Consider the following 21,863-nt stretch of genomic DNA (forward strand, 5'->3'; position numbering starts at 1 on the left):
CCCCATTATACTGTGTTATTTTAAAGTTTATTCACAACAACTCTGTGAGGTAGGCAATATGGTTCCCATTTTTCAGGTGGGGAAAGCGAGGCCTAGTGAGGCAAAATAACCTGCCCAAGGGGCAGGGCTGTGACTTGAACGACAGCAGTCCTGATTCCCCAAGGCCCATATTCTAACTTGCCACCCAAACTCCTTAGGCATAAGCACAGGACAAAGCTGGGGAAACGCTTACCTAGCTTCCTGTCCATCCATGCCTTCCTGAACTGCCTGACCAACCCCCCATGGTGACCCGGGACAAGTGATGCCAGGAATCTTAGCATCCTGCTTGGGATACACTTCTTATATATCTGAATTCTTTGAATCACTCACTCTGACAAACGCTGCCGCTTCGGTTGCATTTTCTTACCTGCTTTTGTACTTATCCCCTTCACATCGAGCACGTGCTGTCCCTGTTCACCAGTGCCCGTTCTTTTGGGGAAGCCGGGCTCATTGCCCTAGAAACATACCCCAGGACTGAATCTTCCCTTATAACAAACTATGAAGCAGGAGTCATCCAGTATTTTTAAAATCCAGGTCTCTATTTTTCCTGTGCAAACATGAATGTAGGCAAAATTAATAGTCAAAAGGCTTTTTAAAATATATGCATTTTGATAACACGTTGCTAGTTACATTTTGCTGGTGATATGAGCTTGGATCACACTTTCCTTTAATAGGCCTTTGAAATTCCTTTTAGAAAGTTAAAATGGTGAAATGGTCCATAGTAAAAACCAGAAGAGACCCATGTAAATCCAAAATACATACCTGAAAAGGCAGCACCTTTTGGATGAACTACATTAGGGCCGAGTTATGTGGAATATGGATTATATAAGAGTGGACCACAGAGACTTCAAAGCAAATGGAGCATCTTGTCTGAGAACAAGAGAGAACAGGAAGAAAGAAGAGGAGAAGGAAGAGAAGAGAAAGAAGGAAGAAGAAGGGGACACAGAGACAGAGAGATTGATGGAAAAGAGCATCAGGAAAACCTACATATACAGCTTCTCTGCATCAGGAGAGTGACTCGTCTTTGGGTAATTTACAATGTGTATTAAGCAAAGGATGGACCATTAAGGTAATAATTCACAAACATAGAACCCAAATCTAGAGATACCTTATATAAAATGTTAATGCAATACTATTTACTGGATTAGACAAAAAGAGCTAGGTTCTACACTCTGCACATTTTCAGCTAAGAGCTTTGCCTCAGGATGTAATTCCAAGGGACAGCAAGGCTTCCTCTTCAGGGGTCAAGGAGCAGTTTGCAAAGACATGACCTAAGGGTCGCATCTCCTAAAAGTCCTAGTGGTCAGCTTGTTTGGCTTAGGACCCCATTCCAACCTCCAACCTGGGAGCCTTTCCCCTCCACATAACTCTCCCCACCAAGTCAGAACAGGCTGCCCCAGAACCCTGACTCAGGTACCAAGAGAGAGGTTGTGTTTGAACCCCTCTGGCGGGTTAGCAGATGTCTCTTTCCCTAACGGAGATGCTCTTTTCTATGAAACAGATTCTGGTTTCACAGCAGCTGGACGGCAGGGAGCCTGGATTTGCTTCTCAGACTCGAAGTGACCTCAGCTGGGGAGAGCTGGCTTTATCCCTTGTGCTTGTTGCAGCACCAATGGCCAGGGTTTCTAGGATCCCAAAGAGCACACGAGGATATACCAGAGTCAGAAACAAGCCCCAGACTGTCTCATGTATTGAATTTGAGTTACCACATGTACTTCAGATTCTGTTACATCTCCCTCAGCAGAAGGGGGTGAAGTGAGGGGCAGGAGCGGGTGGGTGACTAAATCATCTTCCACTTATAAAAAAAAAAAATGAAGTTCAAAAGTCTAAAAACTCCCCGTGGATAAATATTAAAAGAGTTTTGTGCTCACACTTTCATCCTCTTGAGCAGGGGACACCTCACACTTTACAAAGCCCTGCTGCACGCAGTGCTTCTTGTGGAGCTCACAGCAACCTGCCACTTAACGGGGGCAGATGTAAAGAGTCCCATTTTCTAGATGAGGACACTGAGGCCATGCAGCTCGCAAAGGGTAAGGAAAGCTGGAATTCAACCCCGGCCAAGTCCCGCGCCATGCAGCATCACACTGACAGCTGGCTCTGGGAAGCGGGAGACAGACCTCTGCGTCTTCACCGTTGTTTGGCCTCTGTTTGTGGAGCATCCCCGTCAGGCGGGAGGCCGAGCTTCACCTGGTTTTCCAGTTGGCTGAGCCGCTGTTTCACTCTCATCTGGGCGGCACTGTACTCAGCCAACAGCCGTGCAAACCTGGTCTGCAGGGTGTCCAGGGAGGACTCCAGATGCTCCACTTTCTCCTCGATGCCCTGGGGGTCCGCCCCGGCCTTGGCCAGCTCCTCGTCGATCAGGTTGTCCTTCATCAGGATCTGCCGCCCCTTCTCCTCCAGCGCCTTCTTGGCCTCAGGGTACTCAGTGAGCGCCTCCATCAGATCGTCCCTGGAGAGGCAGAACAGGTCCGAGTAACCGAGGCTCCTGATGTTGGCCGTCCTGCGGTTCCCCGACTTGCTCCCCTTGATGTTCAAGATGCTGATCTCGCCAAAGTAACTCCCATCGCTGAGGACCACGAACTGGGTGACCCCATCCTCAGCCACCACAGCCAGCTTGCCCTCCTTGATGATGTACATCTCCCTCCCTATGTCCCCCTTCTTGCAGATATAATCCCCAGGGCTGAACACCGCAGGCCGCAGCTTCAGCACCAGCTCCACCAGCAGCCCTGCCTCGCAGTCCTGGAAGATGCGGACCTTCCTCAGGGTGTCCAGGTGCACGCTGATGGCGATCTCGGCCCTCAGCTTGTCGGGGAGGCACTTGAGCACCTCCCTCTCATCCACCGTCTTCTTGTTGGCCCACAGGTAGTCGAACCACCGGATCACCCGTGTCTCCAAGTCCTTGGTCACCTTGCGGAATTGCATGTACTGCTTGACGGAGTCACTCTTGGCCTGGAACTCAGCCTGCGAAGCGTTCATGTGCGAGATCATGGAGCCCACGTTGCCCACAATGGTGGCAAAAATCAGGACACCCACCAGGAAGTCGAGGACCACAAAAAGATACTCCTCATCTTTCACGGGGGGTGGGGTCTCGCCGATGGTGGTCAGGGTCAAGGTAGACCAGTAGAGACTGTAAATGTACTTCCTGGAGAGGCGCCCATACTCTGGGTTGGAGATGTTTGGGTAGACCCAGGAGTCGGTCCCGAAACCAATGAACTTGGAAATGGCAAAGTAGAGGCAGGCGTTCCAGTGGATGATGATGAGGATGTACAAGACCAAGTTCCCAATCCTGAACATGTTGGGGTAGTTGGTCCTCGTCTCCGTGCGGTCAAAGAATTCAAAGAGCCGGGCCAACTTTAGTAGGCGGTTGAACCTCAGTTCTGGGTAGTTCATGCCCAGCTTAAAATAAGCCAGGTCCGTGGGGACCAGGGACAACATGTCCAGCTTGAAGTGCAAGGTCTTTGTGTAGTGCTTCCACAGCCGGTTGGCATCCGTGACCAACAAGCCTTGCTCCAGGAAGCCTGATGAAGAAGACAGATCACGTGGGCATCAAAGAGGCCTTTTTATGACCATGGCCCGCAGAAAGGTATCTCACCTCAAGACCACACAAAACCTGGTTATACATATATAAAAGAAACAACTTCCACAAACCACACATACCATTACTACAGGAAATGCACTCTGGTATTTTCTATTCAACGATCTAATCTATTTTATTCAATTAAAAACATAGATCAGTTAGGTAAATTTGAATGTGGATTGGGTATTTGATGGTAGTAAGGAATGCTTATTAAATTTTCAGAGATAAATGAAAGTTATACTTAAAAAATGGGACCCTGATTAAGGTTAAATGCTAACGTGGTTACTGTCTGATATTTGCCTTAAAAAACTCCATACAAGACCAGGGAGTGGGAGGATAAATGAAAAAAGATGAGCAAAATGTTGATAACATTTGGAGCTGGGTAAGGGTATGTTGGGATTCATAACACTACTGTCTCAGTTTTGTATATGTTTGAAAATATTAACAATAAAAAATTTGAGGGCTTCCCTGGTGGTGCAGTTGTTAAGAATCTGCCTGTCAATGCAAGGGACATGAGTTCGAGCCCTGGTCCGGGAAGATCCCACGTGCCACGGAGCAACTAAGCCCGTGCGCCACAACTACTGAGCCTGCGCCACGACTACTGAGCCTGCGCTCTAGAGCCTGTGAGCCACAACTACTGAAGCCTGCACGCCTAGAGCCCGCAACGTGAGAAGCCACTGCAGTGAGAAGCCCATGCACCGCAACAAAGAGTAGCCCCCACTCGATGCAACTAGACAAAGCCTGCGCATAGCAATGAAGACTGAACGCAGCCAAAAATAAATAAATTTATGAAAAAAAATTGAAAACACTGGTCATGGCCTAGCAAACTGACTTTACAAATCACTGATGGCGTATGACCCGTCTTTTTATTTTTTATTTATTTATATTTATTTATTTTTTAAACTCTATTTATTTATGGCTGCATTGGGTTTTTGCTGCGGTGCGTGGGCTTCTCATTGCGGTGGCTTCTCTTGTTGTGGAGCACGGGCTCTAGGCGCACAGACTTCAGTAGTTGCAGCACGCAGGCTCAGTAGTTGTGGCTCACAGGCTCTGGAGCGCAGGCTCAGTCGTTGTGGCGCATGGGCTTAGTTGCTCCGCGGCATGTGTGATCTTCCCAGACCAGGGCTCGAACCCGTGTCCCCTGCATTGGCAGGCGGATTCTTAACCACTGAGTCACCAGGGACGTCCTGCAACCTATCTTTTTAAAACCTTGCCCAGGAGCACAGTGTTTTTCCTTCCTGGTTGCACATTACTGTCACCCAAGGGGCTCTGAAAACACATGAAGCCTGGGACCCACCCTGGTCTGGAGATGGGCTGGACCTTGGTAGTCGTGAAGCGTTATTACTGGTGAAATCCACCAAATAGGCCATGACCTGCCGTCTCCCTTCGTCCCTCTCTCCCTTCCTTTCTCTCCCTCCCTCTTTCTTCCTTTCTTTCTTTCATTTTCAAACATGCAAAAGAGTGCAGAGACTAATGTAACAAATGCTTCTTAGATCTGGGTGAGCAACAGCAACACACCAAGGGCTCTGTAAGTCACAGAGCTGGACCTGTCCCCAGAGTTTGGTCCCATAGGTCTGGGGCATCTCTAACAACTTTCAGGTGATGCTGCTGGTCCAGGGCCACACTTCGAGGGCTAGACCGAGGTAGGACTGCCCCCTCTGTGAAAAGCAAACATCAAGTTTGTCATCACATATTAGGGACACCTGGCTTCACAGCTCCCCATCCCCTATTTGTTTGGTTACACTCGTGTTTATTGAGTGCCTAGATCATTACATTGCACTCGTGTGCCTTGGGACTCCTCAACACCTCCTTAATAATCTTGTCTCAATTCTGACTATTTTTTCTCCTGGAGTATGATCCATGGCCTCTTGGTGTCTGTGCCTACCTGTCCCCCTCTCTCTCCCAGCCTTCTGCTGAATCTTAGATTGCCAAGGACAATACCAAGCACAAAAAGGGGTGGGGTCGATGTCTGGGTGAGGGCTGCCTGTCCCACCGAAGCCTGATTGATGCAGGGAGTCCCCCCAACCAGTCAGCCACCCACGGGACTCTTGCATCTCCATAGGCTCGTGTAACCATGGAGTGGCAGGCCACCAGGACTGGCCAAGTCACCCAGGCAAGCCTCAAGCTGTGTTCTTGAGATCTTCTAAGTTATGATGCAGGGCACTAATTCTGGAGCAGGGGGGCCACCCATCTGGCCTGCTGGGTGGTGACTGTGGCCTTTAGGCTGGCCACTCAGCATCTCTGGGCCCCAGTTTCTAAAGCAGTAAGATGGAGATAACCATGTCTACACTTCTCGTCTTCTGCAGCAGTTCTCATGAGAAAACAAGACGTGCTTGGAATGCTTTGTACACCATGAAGCCACCCTGAGGTTTTGCTGTGATCCAGTGGTTTTTGCATCCACAACCATGGCACAGTTTTTAGTTTAAAACTCTTGGAAATGACAAGCAGGGCCTCCACCAGCATATGTGATGTCTTTGTGAAAATAAGAAAAAGGAGGCCCAAGGAGGCCCAGCTTGGAGACTGAGGCATGGGTGGGGCTTTAGCCCCCACTCACAACTAGAGGTGATCTTGTTACCGACTGGGGTCCTCGGACTCTTTAATCAACAGAAATTGATAAGAGTCCAGATGAGGAATTCAGGCCTTTATTGGGACTCATGCTGCAGCACAAGGGAGTGAAAACAATAGCAGGTGGCCTTGCTTGCTCCCTGAGGGGTGGGAGCGAGCTTGTCCCTTAAAGGATATGGGGGTGGGTTGGTGGGTTGGGCTGGAGGGGGGGCTTAGGTGGTCTGCACATACATGTAGTTATGTTTAGTCCTTTACAGATTCTTTGTGTCCTGTTGCTAGAGGAGATGTTTGTCTAGCGGCAAGTGCAAGCACTCTGGTAGAGGGTCCCAGGTCCCAGCCTGTCTTAATTGAAGGAAGTCATATCCCTCTAGGCCCTGTTTTAGATTTTAGTTCTGAAACTAATATACTTTTAGTATATTACACCTCATCTAAAAGCCATGGGGTAACATGCCCTGGCTCCTCTGACTGTCCAAGAAGAGAAACTCCAAGGGCTACCATTCTGGATCTCCCTGAACCTGCCCTGTGGCCCCCAGGTGGCCCCTGAATCATGCTGTGGGGTCTGCGGCCCTGGGCCCACTCACCTGTCCGGGCTCGGACTAGCACATCGAAGCCATAGAGGAAGTCGGCTGAGTAGTCCAGGACCAGCCAAAGCATCAGGTGCTCAGACTGAAGCTCATCAAAACAGGCCCTAAAAAAGTGTGAGAAGCGGCAGGTGTGTAGCGGGGAGGGACCAAGGCGGGCAGCAGCTCTGTGCTACAAACCTGGGGTCAGCTCATCCCGCTAACAGCCCAGCCCACAGGGTTGCTCCCCAGCATCAGCGTCCCAGCCCCGATGAGGGGACCCAGGCTCTCAGAAGCTTTTCTGTCTCAAGGTCACCGGGCTCCTAAGAAGAGCTGGGACTGACCCCAAAGAGTGGGCCCCATTGCCTCGCAGCAGTAGCGACAAGACTGCTCCCCTCCCCTGGCCAGGGAGCAGTTTATCCAGGCCTCAGATGAAGGGGCTGAGAACTTGCCCTTTCTGGGGCCTTTAAATGCCAACAAAGATATAACAATTTCTGAGAGATTAACAACAGAACAAGCCACATCCGTCCCCACAGATTAGCAGTTTGGGAGCGCCCCGAGGTCCCGGCCGCCCTCACAAGAGCAGCAGCTCACCCTGCATCCCAACCGGCTCAGAAAACCCAAAGCCCACAGCCAACAGCCTGAAAATGTCGCCTGGCGCCTGCATCCCTGTCCTGCAGGTCAGCCCAGGAGTGACCCAGCCCCTCCCACTTCCCCTCAGAAGAGCAACGGCTCGCCCTTGCATCTTCCTCCTGCAACTCCATCAAGGAGGCTCCAAGGTGCCAGGACCATGGTTTTGATCTCAAAGCCAGGCCTCCACCAGTGCTTCAGGGAACCCAGGAGGAACTGAGGCACATGCAGCTGGACGGTGGCTGCCAGGGACTCAGAGCTCTGTGTTGAGGCCCCGCCCCACGCCCCTACCTGCAAACAAGCAGACACCAGTTGTAGAAGATGGGCACGGCGATGATGGTCAGCCAGTGATAGTACATGTTGTTGGAGGGGTCCACCACGGTGGTGTCCTTCTTCTTTCTGGAAACACCGACACACAAGCAGCACAGTGTGCTGGAAGACCACAGCTTTGGAAAGGCTTAGAGACCCGGCCTAGCTTAGAGACCCCAGGGCAACTGTGGGCTTCAGCTAGAGATGGCTTCCCAGATAGGGTGCGGTCAGTCCCAGGGGGGTCACATGGGTGTCCCTGTATGGGTGCCCCCACCCAGGCTGGGAGCAGGGCAGACTCCGAACGCCTTCTCTCCCAGCTCAGCGCCCCAGGAAGCCACCGGTGACTACAAAATGACAGTGATGACATTCCCGTGTCCTGGGGTATCATCCATAGCCTTCAGGGTGCCGAGGAGGAAACTGGAGCAGTGATGTTGGAACCACCTCGGGGAGCTCTGTGAAAATGCCAGCTCTCAGGCCCAGCCAGACCCCTCCAGGACTGGGGTCTGGAAATGTGCACTTAATCACTGTCCTGGGTGGTTCTGAGACAGCTCCTCTCTGGACTGAACTTGGGAGCTTGGGAGCCCAGAGCTCTCCCTTGGGAATGTGCTCTTTCCACCTCACTAACTGCAATCGTGCAGACGTTCTAAAGACATTTCCTGCCTCTCCACCAAAAACCACCAACCTGGGAATCATCGAGGTATGTCAGCCAACACTGAATGGAAGAAATAGCTTAGGGTGCTTTTGGTGTTTATTTTCAGGATTTTCGGAGGATTGGAATTTATAGGTGGTACTGGAGATCTTTCTTTGGGTCCACGCGTCTCCTCCCCCACCCCATCTGCCCCCCATGCCCGCCTAGGCCTGCAGAGCTGCTCCCGCACCCCAGAGGGGACCCTGAGCTGCCTGTTTTCACCTCAACTCAGCAAGTCCGAGATCAGCAGCTGATTAACTGGGCTTTGGACGTTCCCAACACTCATTGCCACTGGGTTTGGATTAAAGTTTGTGAATATAGTGTTTTCTAGTACCCAGGAAAAGGGCTCCATGTACTCCACTGTGTGGACGGCCACCTTGTGGGCAAACAGAATGCCCAAGGGAAGGGCACCGGAGCAGGCTCCCAGGGAAGCCCCTAACTGCTCACCTGAGGCTGGAGACAAACCTGCCTACCTACAAGCCCCCCTTTGGGCTCCCCGACCTTCCCTGCAGAACGAGACCCTCACGTGATCTCAGCAGGCCTGATCCCTGCCTGAGACCAACTCCTTTTCTGTAGCCCTAAGCAGCCCTCTCTCCAGGGCTGACCCTAAGGCCTGATTGCATCTCTCTCCTCCCCAGGGCCAGGGCCGGGTGGTGTGGAACCAGGCCTGCTGTGACCATGGAACCCCCTCTTTGGGGGCAGTTTCTCCCAGTACTTACTCCTCCTTTTTTGGGTTTTCCTTTTTCTCTTCCTTTTTTTCTTTCTCCTTTTTCGCCTTGTCACTGGATGACACAGGGTGACATTTAGCAATTTTCACATACCAAGGTCATTACCACGGGGAGAGGGTAGGCCACAGTGACACGGGGGAGAGGGCGTGGTGCAGGAAACCAATCTTTCTAGCACACTGGGATGAAATGAGGTTGTTGGTTTCATGAATAATATCATTATTATTATTCCTGAAGGGGGAGGGTACCACCTCCACTGAAGTATCCATTGTATACATTGAAATGTACACAACGGGTCAGTCTAATATTCTACCATTTCTGACCTATTTCCGTGAGTCCCTAGAAAGTCACAGCAGCTTGAGACTGGAAACTTTTGAGGTAATGGGAAATAAACCCAAATCCACACCTTTACGGTGGAAAAGTCACTCAGGGTTTTGGGAGTCACATGGAACGCTCTTTGTTCTGAGGAAAGGGGGTGGCTTTTCCATTGTTCTGGGGTCACATGAAAACCTGGCCCTTGGTGGGAAAGCCAGGGGACAGAAAGGAAGCAAGACCCTTAGGCAGGCACAGGTGTGCTGTGCAGCAGCAAGTCTTCAAGTCGTCTGAGGCAAATGCAGCCGCGCTCAGACGCTTCCAGACTTTGCTGGATGTGGCGCTGCAGGTGGGGTCTCGCCCTCCTGTCTGCATCGGCAGGAAGGGCCTGTAAGGGCAGATGTTTCCTCAACGCACAGCTTTGCTCTGCTTCCCCTTCTTCATTGCACATCCTTCATGGGCTGGACACAGTTACAAGGGTTACCTATTAACGGTTACAGTAGTCCTGCAAGGCACGCGTTATTACCCACTGAACAGCCGAGGAAACAAGGGTGGAGGGTAAAAGACCCTGCCTGCCTCAGGGCACCCCCCGGAATCACCCGCAGGCCCTTCTGATTCCCCTGTTCCTTCCCCTGGAGGAAGGAAGGGCTGAGAAGTAAGTGTCTGCTAATTAAACACTCCTTGAAAAGGACCAATGCACTTTACACAGCACTTCCCCAGGAAATCATCAAAGGTGTGTGCAAACATGCATACAGAAGAATCATCACCACCATTATTTCTAAGTCACAGCACAAACAGTCTGATCATACAACAGAGGAAATTCTTCATCAACCACAGAATTCTATGAGGCCACTTACGACGAGGTTGTGGAAGAATATTCAGTGACAGGGGAAAATGTTCCTCAGATTTCGCTAAGTTAAAAAGTAGACTACAAAAGATTTTCTAATAATAGCTGTACTAGTTTTCTGTTGCTGCCAGAACAAATTATCACAGACTTAGTGGCTTAAAACAGCCCAAATGTATGATCTTGCAGATCTGTAGGTCAGAGACCTGGTAGGGGTCTCATCGAAGTCAAGGTGTCGGCAGGGCCGTAATACTTTCTGAAGACGCTAGGGGAGAAACTGTTTCCTGCTCACTTGGATTGTCTGCAGAATTCAGTTCTTTGCAATTATAGGACCAATATCCTCATTTTCTTGCTGGCTGCAAGCTGAGGACATTCCCAGCTTTTAGGGGCTGCTGCATCCTTGGTTCATGGCGCCCTTCCTCCATCTTCAAAGCCGGCAACAGCGGGTTGAGTCCTTCTCAAGATGCCATCTCTCTGCAGCTGGGAAAGGTTCTCCACTTTTAAGGATGCATGTGATTCGACTGGGTCCACCTTGATAAGCCAGGAAAATCTCCCCATCTCAAGGTCCTTAAACTTCATGACATCTGCAAACTCCCTTTCGCCAAGTAAGGTAACATAGTCACAGGATGTGGGGATTAGCATATGGGCACCTCCGGGCTACCTACTACAGTCTTCACTGGCCCTCAAAGATTTCCTTGCATCCCATGTGCAAAATGACTTCACCCCCATTCCAAGATCCCCCAGCCTCATCCCATTAGAGCATCAACTCAGAGTCCAAAATTATCATCTAAGTCTCATCAGTTCAGAAGTCCCAAATCTCATCATCTAAATCAGGTGTGTGGGAACTCTGGGTGTGAATCATTTGAGACACGAGTCCTCCCTACCTGTGGAACTAAAGAAACGAATCGCCTCCATAAACACAGAAGGCATAGGACACCAGGTGTAGATATTCTAGTTCAGCAAGGGAGAAGATGGGAGGACAAAAGGAGTCAGTGGTTCCAAGTGATTTCGAAATCCAGCAGGGCCATGGGCCAGTATGTCTCAAGGCCTGAGAATAAACCTCTCTAGCTCATGACTCCGCCCTCAGTCATCCTTCCTTTTTCATGAAAGGTAGCACCTGCTTGTAGCTGAGTAGCTTTTTATCAGCCTGCTTTCTGCAACTAGAATTTAGAGGTCTAACAGTTCTCCCTCATTTTATACTGTTTCTATCCTTCAGGTCCAAGCTGGCAGCGTTTCTGCTGCCATAAAATCTTCCAGACCTTAATGGGTCATGTATACCGGAGGGATCCATGCCACTAGACAGAGGCTCGTCCACAGATCTTCCTGAGAAATCTCTTCTCTATTTTTGGCTTCTGGTGAGATGAGCCGTGGTTCACACCCTTGGTCTCTTCAGAGGGTCTTTTATGTGACTGAAGACTCAGCGCTTTTGACCTTCGAGTTATCAGCAAAAGTTCAGCCGCATCCCTGCTTTTTCCTGAAGGCATGCTTTCCTGACAGTGACTTTTTAAAACTTATTCTCTTTTGCCATCTGAGCAGGCTGAGAACTTCCCAAGTCATCAAGTCTTGTTTCCTTTTCATTTATCAGTTCTTCCCTCAATTTCTTTCTTAAGTTTTACCATCAACAGCAAGAATAAACCAGGCTGCACCCTCGGTACCTTAGCTTAGAAATGTCCTCAGCTAAATATTCAAGCTCACTGCATACGAATTCTGCTTCCCCCATACTTGTGGGACATAATCCCGCTCAGCTTTTTGCCACTAAACAACATGAATCCCCTTTCCTTCAGGTTCTGAAAGCCTGCTCCTCACGTCCTTAGGAGCCCTCACCAGCAGCACCCCTAAAGTCCAGGTTTCTACTAATAGTCTGTTTCGACCATTTAGGTATTAAGTATGTAGGCAGCTTAGGTTTTTCTCTGTAATGCTCCCCATTTTTCCTTCTGAACCCTCACTGCTATAGTTTTTTTTCTGATGATTGTTCCCCACTTCTTTATATCTTTATTGGAGTAGAATTGCTTTACAATGGTGTGTTAGTTTCTGCTGTACAACAAAGTGTATCAGCTATATATATATATACATATATCCCCATATCCCCTCCCTCCCACCCTCCCTATTCCACCCCTCTAGGTCACAAAGCATCAGAGCTGATCTCCCTGGGCTACTGGTAGAGTCTTTAACATTCATATTTCTTTTAACAACCTGTTCAAAGCAATCTAGGCTTTTTTAACAAAAAGATGCTCTTTAAAATTCTTCTAGATCCTGCCTAGGGTCAATTCTGAAGCCACTTCCACATTTTAGGTATTTGTTACAGCAGCACTCCACTTCTGGGATCGAAAGCTGTGTTATTGATTTTCTACTGTTGCCATAACAAATTACCACAAGTGTAGTATCTTAGAACAACCCAAATTCATTCTCTTACAGTTCTGGAGATTGGAAGAAGTCGTATAATCTGACTGGATGAAAATCAAGGTGCCCTCAGGCTGTGTTCCTTTTTGGAGGCTCTGGAGAGAATCTGTTTCCTGCTCACTGGGACTGCAGGCAGAATCCAGCTCCTTGAAGCTCAGGACCAAGGTCCCTGTTCTCCTGCTGGCTGTAGGTGGAGGGCTATCCCTGGCTTTTGGAGGCTGCTGCATCCGTGGCTCAGGCCTCCCTCCCAGCTTCCTCCATCTTCCAAGCCAGCAATGGCAGGACAGTCCCACTCACACTAGGAATCTCTCTTCCTTCCGTCTCATATCTCTGACTCACTCTCCTACCTCCCGCTTCTGCTTTTAAGAACTCATGTGATTACATTGGGCCCACCTGGATAATCCAGAATAATCTCTCCATCTGCAGGTCCTTAAATTCAATCACATTTGCAAAGTCTCCTTTGTTATGTAAAATAATCTACTCACAGGTTCCAGGGATTAGGATGGAAACATTTTTGGTGAGGTTGTGGTAGTGAAATTACTCTGCTTCCCACAGTAGTCAATACTGATTGATCATTAACTATGTACCAGGCACTGTTGTAAGCACTTCACATGTATTAGAATAGTTAGTCTTAACAAAACTCTGTAAGATGCCAATTACAATCCCTATTTCACAAGTCGGGAAACTGATGCACAGAGAGGTCAGGTAACTTGCTCAAGGTCACAAAGCTCTTAGGTGGTTGAGTTGGGATGCAAATGCACTTAACCAGGTCATATATTAAACATATTGCATCTGTCTATGTATCTGTGTATCTATGTATCCATGTATCTATCTATTCAACATATGTGCCTAGAGAAAACTTGGAGGGATATTTGCCAACAGGTGAAGAGGGGTTGTCTCTGATAATGGGGTTCAACTGCTAACGTAAAGTGTACTTTTTTATGGGTGTATGCTCGTGGGTGCTCTTCTGTGTTTTCTAAGTTTTTGACAATGAGCATATTAATAAACTAAGAACAAAAGTTGTTAGAATCTTTAAGTGAGAAGAGCAAGGACACTCACCCATCCTGTTTTGAATCTACTAGTCTTTCTGCAGCTGAAGTCTTAATGTCAAGACACCAGCAGAGGGCGCTACTCACAAGCTTATCGGGCACACTTAGCCCTGCTGGGAGTTTAATTACACCAGGCTCTGCCACCCTTGTTCAGGATTTGTGGCCCCAGGTTACAAGCTTTGGACTTTCCTCTGGCTACTAACCTGCTGAGGGCCTAGGGAAGACCCCGTGCCATCCAGCTGTGTCCCGGAATCCACCCAGCACTGCCCCAGGGGACCTACACAGAGCTACACAATGAGGCTGGTTTTGGCTGAGAACAGATTGATCGGGAGAAAGAAACTTTCAGAACCCATGGGACTAAGTGAAAATGCTAGAAATGTGGTGGAAGAATGGGGGAAGGTGTCCACAAAAATTACTTGTGTATCTTTGTACCCAGGTGGCTCCATTTGGGGGCAGCCCCCAATGTTGTCCCTCGGTCCTTGGCTGCAGTGTGCACCCACGATATGAGCCCATTGGAAAAGATTTATAAGAGCCTGAGGTAGCTGACGGCATCCACACCATCCTTGCCCACATCCCAGCCCCAGGATGGAGAAGCCTGGACCCACCCACAAGACCTCTACCTATCAGGTTTCTGGTGCCCTGAGCCTTGCCTGACTGCGGGACTCAACACCAGGTTTCCAAGGGCATCAAACACATATCACAGTAGCTATCATTTTGCAGATTAAATCATTTCATTTTTCTTGACTGTTGGCATTTGGGTCTCTGGATTTGATGTCCCAATTTATGTAAACAAAATGCAACTAAGGGGGAGAGGATGGGGGAGGGATCAACTGGGAGTTTGGGATTAGCAGATGCAAACTATTATATATAGAATGGATAAACAACAAGGCCCTACTGTAGAGCACAGGGAACTATATTCAATATCCTGTGATAAACCATAATGGAAAAGAATCTGAAAAAGAATATACGTATGTGTAACTGAATCACTTTGCTGTATTCCAGAAACTAACACAACATTGTAAACTCACTTCAATTAAAAAAATACATTTAAAAAACAAACAAAAAAGCCCCCAAATGCAACTAAGGTTCACGGAGGGGAATGGAAAGAAGTTCTATCAGAAGAACAAAGGGAAATAACAAGAAGAAGCCTCGGCACAGTTCTCGGTCGGCCGGAAGTCAAGGAATTGGCATTTCTTGGCTGATACGGATGGTTTTCCCCCCTAAGCTCCAGCTGAGACCCCCCTCCGCTACCTACCTCCACGGTGTTCTAAAAAGGAAGGCTGGAGAGCGGGGCACACACACACACACACGTGTTCACACACAAACATGGTCACACACATACGCACACTGTCTGCTTGGGCTCTTGGGTGAGGCTGCCAGAATCACACAGCAAACTGCTCTGCCCGCTCAGCGCCGGGTGGCAGGAAGGAATTACGGTGGGTCACGGTTTCAAGAGGCTAATCTCTGGCACTATTTAAATCTCCTCTTTCCACTGTCCCGATCACGCCCTCCACATTGGCCTGAATTGGCTTGAAGACAAGGGCACTTCACCGGCACACAGGAGCCTGAGGATGCAGAATGGAAAGTGCATTCTCATCATGAAGGAGGTTTAGCCACTGCTCTGTAAAGGGACTCCAGCTTTGCACCTTCAGATACATAGCAACGGAGGTGTTAGCACTGAACATGTTTACCGAGCCAACCCCTTCTCTTTCTAGATGAGAACAATGAGAGACACAGAGATAAAAGGACCTGCCCAAAGAAGTCACACAGACCAGGTCCCTCTCCCCATTTGTCCATGGGGATGGGTTTCCAATGGAAGGAGCAGGACCCTAGAATGGTCTGGTGGGGTTTGGGGGAGGTAGCAGTACAAAGCTGGGGTGTCTACAGGGAGGTGGTTGGCCGCAGGGAGTGGGAGGGAGCAGAGGTACTCACTCCTTCTCTGAGTTGTTGCAGGCATTGGTGTTGCTTCTGGCCAGGGGCCAGTCACTGCGGGGAGGTAAAGAGAGCACAGCATGGGAATCTGAACTCAAGTCCAATTGCTGGGGACCCCTTGCCCCCAGGCGGTTATTCTGGGACTCCCATCCCCTGTCTCACGGGCCTTTCCACACAGCTTGAACAGAGGGAACTGTTATTGTCAGGGACAGACATTGTTTTGTGACAGTTAGTGTTGGTGAAGGGGAGAGGATGAACACCTGGGTAAACTGAGGCTTCTGAATAACTGAGGATTAACTCTTTGAATCCCATCCAGCATCCTAGCCTCGATTCCTCTCAATGTCCTCCAGTTTTAGCACGTGCCAGTCAGTGGGCCAGGCGCTATTGGGGGGGGCACAGAGACCACCCGGCGCGGCGCCTGCCCTTGGGTGCTCCTGGGTGAACAGGCCAAGCTCCTTGGACCAGAATGGACATAGTTAGCAGCAACTTGCTGCCCCCTCTGCAGAGACATGGCTGTCACAGGGCCCTTCCCTTGGAAACCCCATCACAGGGGCCGCTTCCAGCTCTCAGGACAAAAAAATGGACTCTTGGGCTTCCCTGGTGGCGCAGTGGTTGAGAATCTGCCTGCCAATGCAGGGGACACGGGTTCAAGCCCTGGTCTGGGAAGATCCCACATGCCGCAGAGCAACTAGGCCCGTGAGCCACAACTACTGAGCCTGCGCGTCTGGAGCCCGTGCTCCGCAACAAGAGAGGCTGCAATAGTGAGAGGCCCGCGCACCGCGATGAAGAGTGGCCCCCGCTTGCCGCAACTAGAGAAAGCCCACGCGCAGCAACGAAGACCCAACACAGCCAAAAATAAATAAATAAATTAATTAATTAAAAAAAAAGGACTCTGGGCAGAGCTGCCCCAGGTTTCAGCCCATCTTCCCCCTTCCCCTGCCCCACATTCATCTTAGAACTCCAGGGCCTGCCATCCCAGATCTATGTGAGAATCTGGTAGAAGGTGGGGGCTGGTTTCACAACCAAGCACGTTTACTGAAAGCTGGATTGGGCGGTACTTGGTGATGTTCTTTAGGAAAAGGCGTGATCTCCCTGAGCTCACCTGCCAGTTCACATCTTTGACAGCTGGTTTTAGAAAGCCAGCCTGGCCTCACAGGGCTAGAGGGCAGCTTGCCTGTCTGTGGTGACTGCAGACCATTCACAGGACAGGAGACCCCGGGGCCCAGAGCCAGCTGCTGGTGACACTCCAGCCTGACTCTCAGGGCACCTGTTCTATGATGTTGAACATCCAGCCAAATGCCTTTTTGGTACTTCTGCTCATCCCTCCCAAGCCTCCCTCTCCCCATCCAGGATGTGGCTCTAACTGCTTGTTTCAGGATTGGTTCAGATCATCTAAAATTCCCCTGGGGAATCAAAAGTGTGAGATTACGGAGGAAAGTTTAGCTCTCTGGGGTGCAGTTGCCCGTGAGCTGCACCATAATCTGCCATAATCTCATCGGGCCAAACCCACAGGAGAACTAAGACCCATCTCTGCATACACTTTGCTTTGCTAATGGGACTTGGCCTTGAAAATTCAAAGTCTTCTTCCCCCAGGAAGCCTCCCTGATTGATCTGCTCCCATCCTGCCCCTATGCATTCACCTGCCCACTCTGAACCTTCCAGCAAGTGACCAGGCATTGGTGGCATAGTTGGGGCCTGGTTCTGATGGGGTCATCCCTCCATTAATCTGGTCATATAGGGAAATGGGCAGAGTCTAATGTTCATCTCCATGAGTCTAAAGTTGTGGAGAAGAAGTTTGATCAATTAAGCCAAGGAAGCCTTTGCTTGCCTAAAAGGAACTGAACCAGCCTGGCTGGCTTGCTAGCAAACCTCCTTTCCTCCCCCACTCTTTCCTCCTCCTCCACCCTCCCTTCGTCCTTAGCTGCCAGCCCTCCTGTCTTTCTGGCTCAGCAGCGAACAGCATGTGGGCCTCGTGGTCCTGGTACTCCCTCACAGCCTGGGATGCCTGGCCCTGGGAACCTGGGATGGCCCTGCACACATCCAGCCAGCACCCAGGCCCTCCACGGTCCCCTTCCCACAGCCCAGGGAGCCCGAGGGTTTATAGTCCAAGCTCATGGGAAAAGGGAGCCTGAGAACGCCGCTCCACTGGGCCTCCGGCTCTCAGCCAGAGATTCTCACACCTTTCCCCAGCAGAGAAGACTAATGTACATCTCCTAATGTCTCTGGCAAGACATCTCTTTGAACTCTCATAATTTATCTTAAATACGCTTGTACATTTTGCAATGCACTGCATAACCTGTAATAAACATAACCCCCTGCCCCAAATCTGGAAATAAAATCAAAGCTCCAAAAAGATTCATCTGTTTCCCCTGAGGCTTCATGGGCTCTACCCCCCAGGGGCTTTCTTTGCCTTTTCGAGGGGCCCACAACCGAGCCCTTCTGTTCCTTTGACTCCAAACCAGACAGCATTTTCTCTGGCAAATTATACAGGGACTGTCTGTTCTGCAACAATCATGCTTCTTTTCTCACACTTTACGTCTTCTAAACCCTGGCATAACCTAGAGAATTCAGCCAGAAGATCTTTTTCAAGCCCCTTTTTCCTTAAAACAGGTTCTGAGCAAGTGTCCTCCTGTTTGTGAGGCTGAGAGGAGGTCTGCTTCCCCTGAACGTGTTACCTCTTCTCCCCCAACTGCCCCAAGGGTCCTAAAGAGACCCTCTGCTGTTCAGCGACAATGGATTCAACCCACGGTCGCCAGAGGCTGGGGTGACTTCTCAAGAACACGAGAAGAGGGGGAGGGGAGGCAGCAGCTCTGTGCGGGGGTGGGGGCAGGGGGGTTGGGGGTGTCAGTCCAGCCCCTGCAGATTTCTCTACTTGCAGGCACCAGACAGTACCAGCCACAAGCTCCCCACTGGGCAGGGGCCGTGCAAGGTGCTCAGAGCCCTTGTTCTGCAGACCCTTCTGCTACTAAAAAGCAGACACTCTCATCCCCCACCCTACTCCCACCTACTGTGCTCCCCATGGTTCTTAAACCAACCTGGGGTGAGGACGGTTCCCCTTCAAAGTTCTAACCAAACTTTGGACCTTTTCCCCAGAAGAATGTACGTATACCCATCCATAAAATTGTGGGTACCATCTAGGTACTCCCTGAGGTTCGTGGTACAAAAGCCCCAGTTTTTTAGCAAGGTGGGTCACAGTGCAAGGTCAGTAGGATGAGGGTCCTTTAACGGAGAGACTGGTGAGGCTAACGTCCCGGGTGCGATTCTGAGAGCACCAACTCCAGGGGGCGCTAGCGGGAGCTCCGCGGAGGACAGGGTCAGCTGCCCATGAGGCTGGGGCCTCCGGTTAAAGGGTTTCCGCTCCCGCCCGGCTTCTTGGGCTCGTGTGGAGACTCCTAGAGCATGAGTATTCCCCCAGGACAGACCCCTTCTTCAGGGAACAGCTGAGGGACTGGTGCTCCCGGCCACCCGGGGGGCGGCGGGTATCCACGCTGCACGGAAGGGGCAGCAGGTGCTTCCCTCCCCGTTTGGGGCAAGCAGCCCCGCCTCCCTTACCTTCTCCCTCTGTCTGGCGGCTCCTGGCTGCCCGCGTTGTTCTGGACATGGCTTTCGCGGCTGGACACCTCCTTAAGCTCGGCTCCGTGGAAACGCTCCAGGAAAGAGTCAGGCCTCTGGCCCTCGTGGCGTAAGTGACTGGCGGCCCAGGCACGCAGCGAGATGATGAGGCGTGACAACCTGGAAGGGCACAGACCCGCAGCGAGGGCGGTGTGGAAGGAGACGGAAGCCCCCTCCCAGAGGGCTGGGGCAGGGGCAGAGATGCCGGCAGGATGTGGGTCCCAGGGCCGGTCTCAGGTTTGCACGCCACCCCCTGCCCCCACTCGCCAGAGCCTTTTCTTCCCTCCACCTCTACCACCTGGGACGGAGCTTCCTCCATAAGGGACATTTCTTCATTATGGCTTTGTCCCTTTAACACCTGGACTCCATCAAAGGCACGATCCTGCCAATGGGCCATTTAGCAAGCTTTTCTGCTCATCTTTCCTTCTGCCCCATGTAGAGCTCTTTGTTACGACTGGTAAGCATAGGCACAGTAAAAAATACAATTTCCGAATAGTGATAAAATTCAGAGCAAGGTATAAAGGAACAAGCACCCAGATACAACCTAGGTTCTTTCCCCAACCCTTGTCCTATGAATTGCTCTTCATACAAACTCTTGTTTTCTCCCCAGCCCTGTGCAGAAGTTCCTGTGCAATGTGCCCTGACCTCTCTCCTGGAGCGGACACCACCCAGGCCGCAAGCACCTGAGGCCAGGCAGTCCACATGCCCAGAGCTCATCTTAGCTTCAGTTTTCTGTAGAAAAGCTTCCCTCAGCCCTGCCTCTTGCTTCCCCGTCTTGGCCAGGGGGGAACGGAAAGAGAGACTCAACTATTTCTTGGAGTTCAGCTTTCCTGACTGGGTACCCACTGTGCACGCCACTGTCCCCAAGAAATCAGTTCTGAGCAACCTGGCATGGAGTCATGAATTGTCACATACCTTGATCCCCATCACACACTTGTGACCATAGCCTAAGGGAATAAGTTGAAGTGAGGCAACATCCCACGAACAGAGATGCTTACAGCGGCTGCTGCAGATGAATGGCAAGGTGCCTGCCCAGCCCAACCTCTCCTCTCTGACACTCCCCACACCCACGTCCTCCCTCTGCTGAGGGAGGGAAGCAAGGTCATACTCCCCGGAGCTCCAGCCTCAGCCAACAGGCTCGGGGATGGACGACTGACCCACAGAGTCACTCAAGCCTCGGAACTAAAAACCACTCCAAGATGGGGTTGGGTGTTTCAACTCAGGATCATATGGTGAAGGCTGTGTTCAGCCTGTGTCTGCTGAGGTGTGAGCAGAGAAAGCCAGAAACGTAGGAGGCACGCAGGCAAAAAGCACACAGATCATGAAATGCTGCTAGAGAAACGAGAGAGGGAAGGCAGCTGCTTCCCCACGGCCCCTTATGAGCCCCACTGGCTCCGTTTCCACAAGGTGGCCTGGATCTTAGCTTACACCAGCCCCTGCCCCAGCCCTACCCTTTTCATTTGAGCTAGTTGAAGGTGTTCTCTAACTTACGACCAACAGGCCTTTTATTAGTAAGATATTTTATTAGTAAGACAAAAAACACTGGAAATTACTTAAAAGCCCAGCTGTAAGTGGCTAGTGAAATAAATAATCCTCCACAATGAAAAACATGAAGAATAACTAGATAAATTAATTTTTTTTGCAATACTCTTAAGCAAAACCTGTAGAACACGTGACTGTATGAAACTCTGGCTTTGGTAAAAAAAAAAATATCAGTGGAAGGAAATAATGAGCCCAACATTTGTTGAGCGCCCGTCGTAAGGCAGCGCTGGGCTCTGCTGCAGCCCTCATGTTACTGGATGCATCTTTAGATGAGATGTGAAAGGTGAAATGACTTCCTTCAGGTGGTACAGCTACTGAAGCCGGAGGACAGATGTCATCAGAAGGGAGACAGAGCTCGGAGCCTAGTTAATCTTCCAAATACTTTTGCGAGGACATAAGCTATGAAGTCTAGACCCATACGAGTGAGGACCTGCCAGGGGCTATTTCCGACAGAGCCACGATTGCCCTCTGTGTGCCACTGTGATCCACCCAACGGTCTCCCACGGCTGGCTGATCTTTCTTCTGAATTCTTTTCTGAAACTTCTCTGGTTGGCTTTTTTTCCCTTGAATTCTTCCAGAATTGAGCAAGTACCTCAATATCACTTTTTATGAGAGCAATTTCAGATAGAGGCAGTTTTTCTTAGACTTTTCTGAGCTCGGAACACCTGACCCAAGAGGAAATGACTCCCTGATAGATTTCTGACTCCGCTTCTCCTGCCCCTTTCTTCTCCAAATCTGCAACCCTACCCTCAACCACCATTTCTTCCTGAGACTTATCTACCTTCTTTCTGCCTCCGTCTGCCCTTTCCCAAGGTGAGGGCTGAGACCGGTCGGTTACCTGACGGGCCCCTGGCTGGTGAAGGAGCTTCGCTTGGATTCAGCCAGTCCTCTGGTCTCCATGGTGATGCCTTCTTGCAGTTCTGACGGTGTCTCCTCACATGGCAAGTGGGTCCTAGGAAATCAAATATGCAGCAAGCGAAATTGATTTCAAGCTCATCCTTGACATTGATTTCCAACCTCCTGGACACGTTGAGGACTGAGATGGCCAGATGCCCTGCTTAAAGAGGAAAGCTACTGTC

At 50.3% G+C, this 21,863-nt stretch overlaps 1 protein-coding gene across 2 annotated transcripts in view; it reads right to left on the minus strand.

Moving 5' to 3' along the window:
* Window positions 1-557: 557 nt before the first annotated feature.
* CNGA3 (cyclic nucleotide gated channel subunit alpha 3) overlaps window positions 558-21,863 on the minus strand; it is a 43,359-nt gene continuing 22,053 nt past the window's right edge. Inside the window, exons 3-9 of one of the 2 annotated variants that reach the window (XM_049695926.1) lie at window positions 21,623-21,736; window positions 19,183-19,362; window positions 15,631-15,684; window positions 9,088-9,150; window positions 7,663-7,770; window positions 6,763-6,869; window positions 558-3,557 (exon numbers count right to left, since the gene is read on the minus strand). In XM_049695926.1, coding sequence (XP_049551883.1) covers window positions 2,167-3,557; window positions 6,763-6,869; window positions 7,663-7,770; window positions 9,088-9,150; window positions 15,631-15,684; window positions 19,183-19,362; window positions 21,623-21,736 — 2,017 coding nt within the window. In that variant the 3' untranslated portion in view covers window positions 558-2,166. The remainder of the gene's footprint in view (window positions 3,558-6,762; window positions 6,870-7,662; window positions 7,771-9,087; window positions 9,151-15,630; window positions 15,685-19,182; window positions 19,363-21,622; window positions 21,737-21,863) is intronic. The other variant, XM_049695927.1, reaches the window with a different exon arrangement.

This window comes from Orcinus orca, chromosome 13, assembly GCF_937001465.1.
Source record: "Orcinus orca chromosome 13, mOrcOrc1.1, whole genome shotgun sequence".
NCBI classification, from domain to species: domain Eukaryota; kingdom Metazoa; phylum Chordata; class Mammalia; order Artiodactyla; family Delphinidae; genus Orcinus; species Orcinus orca.